The following is a 9,980-nucleotide window of genomic DNA, read 5'->3' as shown; positions in this document are numbered from 1 at the left end:
AAAAAACAATATTTTAATGTTTTTCAGCATGAAAATCACTCTAAAAAACAACCACTATCACACTCCCAATCATGGTTTAGATATAAATATTGGAGGCGGTCCCCAGGGTAGGCATCAATTTTGTCCACGTCAAGCCTTTCATTTCTCCATGGGCCGGATCTTGAGCAATTATGTCAGCAGGGAGTTTTATGGGCCATCAAGGGTTAATCCTAGGCCCGGCCTATTAGTATTCTGTGGCCCATTAATCTCGTGGCTGCCGACCATGTGTTCTTAGGATGAATAACCTAATCGTTTAATTTGTTAATAAAACAATGCAGCCCCTTCTATATGATAAAACTCTATTAACTTCTAAAATAGGCGAGGCCATGTACCCAAATCAGTGGGCCCATAGAGGACCGATGGTCTTTTTTAATATTATTGCCAATAGGCAGATAGATTTTTTTAGAACCATGATTTTTCACAATATTTTTTTGTTGAATTACACCATAGATATGAATTTAGTATCGAGAAAATAAAAAAAAAGGGATAAATTTATACATCAATTTTTTTTTAGGGTGTTTTAGACAATCAAATTAAGAGGGTTTTTAAGGGCGTTTTGACTGTAATTGTTTAAAAATTAAAAATGTTTTTAAAATAATTTAATCGATGATTTTAGTTTATTTTTATATATTGATATTAAAAATAAATTGTAAAAAATAAAATAAATTTATTTTAATATATTATTAAATAAAAATTATTTTTAAAAATAACTATTGTCACTATAAAACAAATCAAGGAGAGTTGTTGTGGTTGTTGTTGAGATAGGAATTTCTGTTTTTAAATCATTACGTGGGCTTACTCTTTGGTGGCTTTCAGGCTCTTGTCCGGCCCAGTTTCATCACTCATCGTTATATTGATGTAGGAGAATCGAGTCCCGCACAGATATTCAACGGAGGCCGACAGGTCTTCTCAGGCCCACAATCTACTGTTCCATTTAATTTCCGTTATGTGACTATTCTGTTAGTTTAGATGAAAGAACATTTTTCACTATTTCTCTGGAAAAAAGTACTTACCTTTGGAAAAAATTCAATAGTTTTGGGAAAATAAAACACTGGGATGAATTTAATAAAAAACCTAAAAAGTGTGACAGAGACACATAAAACTTATAGGCACCGTGGATTCATGGTGCCCATGAGTTTTTTTTAGTCCTTTTTATTTTCGCTCTTTAAGTGTTTAATTGAATGCTAATTTGGCTGAAATTCTAAGAAAAAATAAAATTAAAAGATAAAAAATTAAAATGAAACACGGGGGAAAGATGCGTGGTGTTTTAGAAATATTTTTTTTTCTAAATTTATTATATTTTACTTGATTCTTTTTTATATGTATTTTTTCAAAAGTATTTTTTTTATTTATATTTAAACTAATACCTCTTCTCTCTTTTATTTTGTTTATATAATCTCTTTTAAATGACGATTATTTTCTAATTACTTTGTATGTATTTAAGTTTTTAAGAGATTATTACAATTCATCTATGATTTTTTTTCTTATGTTTAATATAAATAAAAAATATTTATTTTTATATAATATTTTTAATATGTGTAACCTTGCATAATATTTTCTTTCATTTTATTTTATTCAATCAATTTCATGTATATTTGTTTCTATCATCGTTTGATTAAATAAAAAAACTATTTTGGTAAAAAAATCATTCAACACAACCGAGTCAAAAGCATGTGCTGCAAGGTCAAATATCTTGATCTATATATGTCTGTTGATTTTTCCATTTTCATCTTCATTTATTGTTGATGGTTTTTTTTAATACAGATAGTTCTTAATTTATTTGATTACATGTATGACTAAGTTTCTTAATTTACACTTATATTGTTTTATGTAGAAATACGCGTTTGATAAGTTAGCATATAGAATTCTTTTGTAGAACAAAAAAAATATGACCCGTAATGTCGTAAATCAAATAGCTAATTACTACTAAAATTTATATGAACAGTGAAGGGATAACTACACCCCAATTTGTTTTTCATTTCCTCTTGTTTTTTTCCTTTCAATTTTGTCTTTTCTGCTTCTCAATTTTATCATTAGATTTTTTTTATTAGTTGTTTAAGTTGTATTTGGATCGGTCTAGTCAATCAAGTCACGCCGAAACAACTCCCATATAATTTGATTTTAAATCCATGCTTGATAAAAAGTTAGATTGAGAGGTTTTAAGACTGTTATGTTGGTTTAGGTTTAATAACAATGCTCTATAATTTCTTATGATCTTGATATTTTTTTGTTAGTTTAAAGGAATTTTTAATCTGACCCGCCGCAATGTAGTGCGGTGATATAAAATTAGTATGTACTAATTCATTTGATAAAATTACTATGTTGAAAATAGAAAATTTATCATTAGTGATTGCCTAAGACCATGCATAGCTGGCACATATTAATTCCTTTATTCAATTTACTAAAATAAATATTTGGGTAAAACATCAACTGAGGCTATGGCAAGAACCAAACTCAGTTCAAGACATGACCAGGCCAAGGATTTGAGACCTCTAAACAGAGACTCATTACCTAACAGTTCTGTGTTATCAATTAAGATGATCATTTCAAGCTCAAGCTCCAATATTTAATTCAACTAGTTAAAATGGCAAAAGTTTTGAGTAGCTTCAAATCTCATGGAGTATTTAGGTAGGTATTGTCATTGTCACAATATATTATTAATCATCAGATTAAACTTTAACGATCTACTTTTAGCAACATAGACACATCGTACCGTTGAATTTGCTTGTAATAAACCCTTCATGATTAGTTACCTCTATGTTTAATCTTGAGATTTGCCATCAGAAAATGCCATTAACATTGGAGACTAGTTTCTTTCAGCCAGAACAAGGACAATGGCTAAGATGTCAGCCTTACCACAACAATATGTGATTCCGACGAATACTGGTGATATTTGTTATCATCTGAGCCTGGCATGATGCACAAATCATATGGACCCTATTTTCAAATTGGACAGGCAAGCCTGATGCCTTTACTCGCAACAAATTACTCGACAAAGGAAGTACACGTTGCCGAGTCAGAATTGCAGCTATCACGGCCGCATGTGTTCATGGTTGGACCATCGCAATAGCAGCGGCGGATGCTGAGCATCGGTGGTGGTGGTCCTTGATAATTGCAGTAGCGATGATGGTGACAAGATTCGAGCGGAGCTATGTCATATGTGACCTCAGGCTGGGGTTCCTTTTTAATTTGAAGCTTATAGACAAGGCTCAGTCCACAAGTATACATCGAACAAGATGAAAAACAGGCTACTCGGTAGGAGATAATTAGAAGATGTTGGTTAACAATTGAAATTGAATGCGAGAAGCTTTTGTTACCTTCCTAAGCAATTAGTTACCACGACATTAATGATAACAGTAATGCTAATTTATGTACACTGAAAAAGAACAAAAACAGGAAAAAGATGGAAGAATTTCATCACGCTGCATGAAGGTATTGAGTTAATAGAATCCTCTCGAACCTCTTGATTGATACAGTTCCAATCTACTCTTTGCTTCCGGTAACAAAGATTCGATTTCAGGTTCTTGTAACAAATGAGCCTGCTTTGTTGACCACTCTAGCACAATAAGGACCTCTTCGTTCGCAAGAACCTCACTGTCAGGGCATTGCAATGAAATGTAGCAAAGGAGAATCAAAGAGAGAACTTGAACCATTTGTTCACCGAAGTAAACAAGTTGAATTAGGTGTTTGGCACCTCCTTCAGCAATAATAGCCTTGGAGTGATTCACGCAGAGGAAATTGTCTGGCGATGCGAACTTGTTCAGGGCAATTGCTGCCTCCATTGTAACCTCAGGTTCCTTTTCGTCTAATAGCTTCACCAATGGCCCAATCATCCTGGTTTCTGTTGCTCTAAATGTCCTAGCCAAGTTGCCAATAGCTTGGATGCATGGTATGAGGAGGTCTGAGACTGCTTTCTCAACCACTTTTAGTAACTGATCAACAACTGCTCTGGCAGCAGGGGATGTGGGCTTGAACGAGGAGCGTCTCAAGTCAGAATTTTGTTCAGCTACTGCTGTTATTTCCATCAATGCCATTGCTGAATAGGATTGAACTTCATCATGACCTTTCTCCAACAAAACTGCAAAGCATAAAAGCGCTCTTGACTCTGTGATGGTACGGCATACGGTGACGTTTCCCTTTGCGAGTTGCCAAAGTGCTCTTGCTGCCATTGCCTTCATTTGTGCTTTGGTAGCAGGATCTTCAAATTCCCTACCCTTGATGCTAGTCCCGGCCAATGACACATGGTGATGATGCTGTTGTTTCGGAATATTGTGGTTGCCTTTAGCATGGTTCGGATGATTAGTATTGGGGTGATTTGTTGAGAGATTTTGGGTTTGGGTTTGGGTTTGTGCTGGTTTGTTATTGCTAAGAGTCTGACTTCTCATTGCCATGGTATTGGCCACCACACTGTGCATCTGGATGGGAGCAGGAGTTTTATTATCCGCTGGATGATGAATTTTTGTGGCGGGTTCATCTTCATCAGGACTAGTATCACTACTAGCCATCAAAACTGAATGAATCGACATTTTATTTTTGCTTGCAATTGCGTACTTACTGTGTTCTTGGACAGTCTCAAACGCAAGATGACTGACTAGAAATCGAATTGTGTTGTTTTGCGCAAAATGGTCTTGGCATTTCGGATGATGTGCAGCTAATTCAGAAACAGCCCAAGCCACCACAACCTGAACTTTCATGTGACCTTCTTTGAGGATTTTGGCAAACACGGTGCAAACCCCAGCATTCACAATCTGTTCGACGCTTTCCGGATCACGTCCTAATAACCCAATAGCTCTGGCAGCATTTTCCTGACCTTCCATTTTGCCATCTTTAGCCAACTTTAACAATGGTGCAACCCCACCTTCCTCTATAATCAACTTTCCGTACCTGTCATTATCTCTAGCCAAGGAAACCAATGAAGCTGCAGCATCCGATCTGTCTTCTAAACTCCCCGTATAAAGTATTGCAATTTGTTCCCATATGAGACACAGAATTGGCTCATTGGCGGCAATAGGAGGCAAGCCTAAATACTCATCGTCGCGATCATCAGCGGGAGCTGAGACTCGCAAGAGCCAAGAAACATCTCCTATTGAATTTTCTAGCTGCGTCGATATTTTTCGAAATGCGGCAGCAGGGATGATAGTGAACATTCGTTTCATAATTCCGCTGGCGCGGCATTTGATAACAAGAGTGAGGGCCTTGTCGAGGACTTGTTCGGTGTCATCTATGATTCGCCTCGTTGGACGTTCGTAAAGATCATTACTGGCACGAGCGGCTTGGCGTAAAAGCCCAGCAAGCTTCTCTGTTTTGGCTTTGAGTTCTAGACAATCTTGTTTGAAAGATTGTGCCTCATCTGCTGATTTTGTGACTTGGTCTGCTAATTGTATTGGCCTTGCCAAGATCTCTTTCACGATGTCCGCCATGGCCCAAGCGGACTAGAATCGTAGAGCTCAAATCAACGAGGCTTGTTAGGAAATAATTCACAATCGAGAATTGTTGGGAGACAAAAGGGTCTTGATGCGTTGCTTCTGTGTCCTTTGTGTGTCCCTGAGAAGAGCCAATTGGTTGTGCGGCTATTTATGTTCTCTATGCCTGATAACTTTGTATCCACCTTAGCTGGTGGTGGTTTAGATTGTGGTTGTTCTGGTGGTGGTGGCCGGTGAGTTTTGTGAAAGGAAGAGGGGGCAGGAGTTGTAATGGTCAAACGTAATTTTCTCTATCTTCCATATTGAAAGAACTCGCTACCATTCTTTCTTGCATTATATATAGGAAGGGAATTTGGTTGGTCAGAACTTTATTAAGCAATTTTAGTTCATGAGAAAGTGATACACCAAGCGCGTCGGTTACGTGTTTGGTTTCCACGCTCCAAGAATATTAAAGAAAAAATTGCAATTTTTTTCTTTTCTTTCTTTTGGTGATATGCCTTGGAAAATTGAACAGTCAAGATACTTCTGGGGAACACAGAGAGTCTGTTTATTCAGAGCTGGGTTTTAGACAAAGCGTTTACATTAAAATTAATATAATTTCTAATTTGCAAAATAAAAAAAACAATACATTTAACTCAGGGGTCCCTTTATTTTTGCCGTTGTAAAATATTTTTGTAAAATTTTAAATTTCTTTTTTTTTTAAATTAATTTTTTATATATATTTTTAGATTATTTTGATGTGTTGATATTAAAAATAAATTTTAAAAAATTAAAAAAATATTATTTTAATACATTTACAAACAAAAAACACTTTAAAAATTAATTACTAGCACAATATCAAACAGGTTCTTTTCATGGTGATATTGTAGAGAATAAACTTAATCAACAAGAAAGCCTAATTTTAGATGGCTAAAAGTAGCAATTACTCTCATGATTTTTCTTGTAATTTCCCCTTTAATCCTTATACTTTGTTTTTGCCATTGTAAAATGTCTTTTTAAAATTTTGAATTTGTTTTCTTTAAATAATTTTTTTTAGTGGTTTTAGATCGTTTTGATGTGCTGATATCAAAAGTAAATTTTAAAAAATAAAAAATATATTATTTCGATATATTTCCAATTAAAAAGTATTTTAAAAAGTAACTATTACTACAATATCAAATGAGCTCTTTTCATGGTGATACTGTAGAGAGTAAACTTAATCAATAAGAAAGTCTGGTCTTAGATGGCCAAAAGTAGCAATTACTCTCATGATTTTTCTTGTAATTTCCCATTAAATCTTTATACTTTATTTTTGAGGTTGTAAAACATTTTTGTAAAATTTTGAATTTGTTTTCTTTAAATTAATTTTTTTAGTATTTTTAAATTGTTTTGATATGCTTATGTCAAAAATAAATTTTAAAAAATAAAAATAATTATTTCGATACATTTACAAACAAAAAACACATTATAAAGTAACTGCTATATAATATCAAATAAGTTCTTTTCATGGTGATGCTGTAAAGAGTAAACTTAATCAACAAGAAAGCCTAGTCTTAGGACTTAGATGGCCAAAAGTAGCCATTACTCTCATGATTTTTCTTGTAATTTCCTCTATAATCCTTATACTTTATTTTTATGATTGTAAAATATTTTTGTAAAATTTTGAATTTTTTTTCTTTAAATAATTTTTTTACTACTTTTAGATTGTTTTGATGTCCTGATGCCAAAAATAAATTTTAAAAAATAATAAAAAATATTATTTCTATACATTTCCAATTAAAAAGTATTTTAAAAAGCAATTGTTAACACAATATCAAATGAGCTCTTTTCATGGTGATACTGTAGAGAGTAAACTTAATCAACAAGAAAGCCTGGTCTTAAATGGCCAAAAGTAGCAATTACTCTCATGATTTTTCTTATAATTTCCCCTTTAAGCCTTATATTTTATTTTTGCGGTTGTAAAACATTTTTGTAAAATTTTGAATTTGTTTTCTTTAAATTAAGTTTTTTTAGTATTTTTAGATTGTTTTAATATGCTTATGTCAAAAATAAATTTTAAAAAATATAAAAAATATTTCGATACATTTACAAACAAAAAACACTTTAAAAAGTAAATGCCAACACAATATCAAACATGTTCTTTTCATGGTGATACTGTAGAGACTAAACTTAATCAACAAGAAAGCCTGATTTTAGATGGCCAAAAGTAGCAATTACTTTCATGATTTTTCTTGTAATTTTCTCTTTAATCCTTATACTTTATTTTTGCGATTGTAAAATGTCTTTGTAAAATTTTGAATTTTTTTCTTTAAATAATGTTTTTTAGTACTTTTAAATCGTTTTGATGTGCTGATGTCAAAAATAAATTTTAAAAAATAAAAATAAATTATTTTGATATATTTACAAATAAAAAACACTTTAAAAAGTAACTGCTAGCATAATATCAAATAGATTCTTTTCATGGTGATACTGTAAAGAGTAAACTTAATCAACAAGAAAGCCTAGTCTTGGATGGCCAAAAGTAGCCATTACTCTTATGATTTTTCTTGTAATTTCCCCTTTAAGCTTTATACTTTATTTTTGTGGTTGTAAAACGTTTTTGTAAAATTTTGAATTTGTTTTCTTTAAATTAATTTTTTTAGTATTTTTAAATTGTTTTGATATGCTTATGTAAAAAATAAATTTTAAAAAATAAAAAAAAATATTTCGATACATTTACAAACAAAAAACACTTTAAAAAGTAACTACCAGCACAATATCAAACATGTTATTTTCATGGTGATACTGTAGAGACTAAACTTAATCAACAAGAAAGCCTGGTATTAGAAGGCCAAAAGTAGCAATTACTCTCATGATTTGTTTTTTGTAATTTACCCTATAATCCTTGTACTTTATTTTTGCAATTGTAAAATATTTTTATAAAATTTTGAATTTTTTTTATTTAAATTAAAATTTTTTATTATTTTTTTAATCGTTTTGATGTGCTGATATCAAAAATAAATTAAAAAAATATATTATTTCGATACATTTTCAATTAAAAAATATTTTAAAAAGCAACTGTTACCACAATATCAAATGTGCTCTTTTCATGGTGATACTGTAGAGACTAAACTTAATTAACAAGAAAGCCTGATCTTAGATGACCAAAAGTAGCAATTACTCTTATGATTTTTATTGTAATTTCCCCTTTAGTCCTTATACTTTATTTTTACGGTTGTAAAACATTTGTGTAAAATTTTGAATTTGTTTTCTTTAAATTAATTTTTTAGTATTTTTAGATTGTTTTGATATTCTTATGTCAAAAATAAATTTTAAAAAATAAAAAAAAATATTTTGATAAATTTACAAATAAAAAACACTTTAAAAAGTAAATATTAGCACAATATCAAACATATTCTTTTCATGGTGATATTGTAGAAAGTAAACTTAATAAATAAAAAAGCCTGGTCTTAGATGGCCAAAAGTAGCAATTATTCTCATGATTTTTCTTGTAATTTCCCCTTTAATCCTTATACTTTATTTTTGTGATTGTAAAATGTTTTTGTAAAATTTTGAATTTATTTTTTTAAAATTAACTTCTTTTTAGATTGTTTTGATGTTCTGAAGTAAAAAATAATAATTTTTTTTAAAATATTATTTTAATAAAAAAAACATTTTTAAAAGTAATTGTTAGCATAATATTAAATGGGATCTTTTCATTGTGATTATGTAGAAAATAAACTTAATTAACAAGAAAGCCTAGTATTAGATAACTAAAAGTCTAACTAAAAGTAATAATTACTCTCATGATTTTTCTTGTAGTTTCCCATCTAATCCTTATACTTTTCATCTTTTCAATCCATATACTTTTCTTATTTCTCGGCCATGAAAAAACTAGCAAACAATCTAGCTTTGCCAATGTAATCAGGGGTCTGAAAACAAAAGACAAATATCAAACCATAAATAGGTAAGAAAGAAAACAAAAAAAAAAATTCAATTTAAGGCCTTTCACCCATTAGGATAGGATGATGGCATTTTGAAGGACTAGTCCCAAAGACTTTTCATCTTGGATCATTCTCAATAATGGGCATCGTAATTTATAATTCCAGTCCAATCACCTCACCATATACAGAAACCTGACGACTCCATTCCAACTAACCAATGCTTGAAGAACGTATTGAAAACGTTATCCGCACCAGGGCCTTTCAAATCCTTGGCATTAATGGGTGTGCTGATGAATTGATGTTCATGAAAATAACATTATAAAATTGAACAAAGATCAACACAAACATAATCCAAAATCTTCATGTTTTATGGTAATTGAATTTGAGCTAGCTGGGCTTTATATATGCAATGTGTCTGGTGTCGGTACTACTCATTGGAGTGAACCAGTGGTTATCAAAATGTATGCATATTTATAGAATAATGTTGCATCCATATCTGCATTCTTAGCCTCACTAGGAATCATCAGGTTTGTGTCAGTTTTTTCACCGGAGCCAGATATTTTTGTGCGCTGAAAAGTCGCCTCTCGGGCTCTTTTAACTCTCTCTGGAAGTGGAA

The 9,980-nt window shown here is 31.6% G+C and overlaps 1 protein-coding gene across 1 annotated transcript; it reads right to left on the bottom strand.

Annotated features, from left to right (window-relative positions):
* Nucleotides 1-3,302: 3,302 nt before the first annotated feature.
* Nucleotides 3,303-5,783, bottom strand: LOC7453637 (uncharacterized). The gene has a single exon (XM_024598918.2). The coding sequence runs from the start codon at nt 5,457-5,459 to the stop codon at nt 3,480-3,482; it is 1,980 nt and encodes a 659-aa protein (XP_024454686.2). The 5' UTR covers nt 5,460-5,783; the 3' UTR covers nt 3,303-3,479.
* Between the last annotated feature and the right edge of the window lie 4,197 nt (nt 5,784-9,980).

This window comes from Populus trichocarpa, chromosome 4 (assembly GCF_000002775.5).
Source record: "Populus trichocarpa isolate Nisqually-1 chromosome 4, P.trichocarpa_v4.1, whole genome shotgun sequence".
Taxonomy (NCBI): Eukaryota; Viridiplantae; Streptophyta; class Magnoliopsida; order Malpighiales; family Salicaceae; genus Populus; species Populus trichocarpa.
This window is presented reverse-complemented; position numbering and strand designations above follow the sequence as displayed.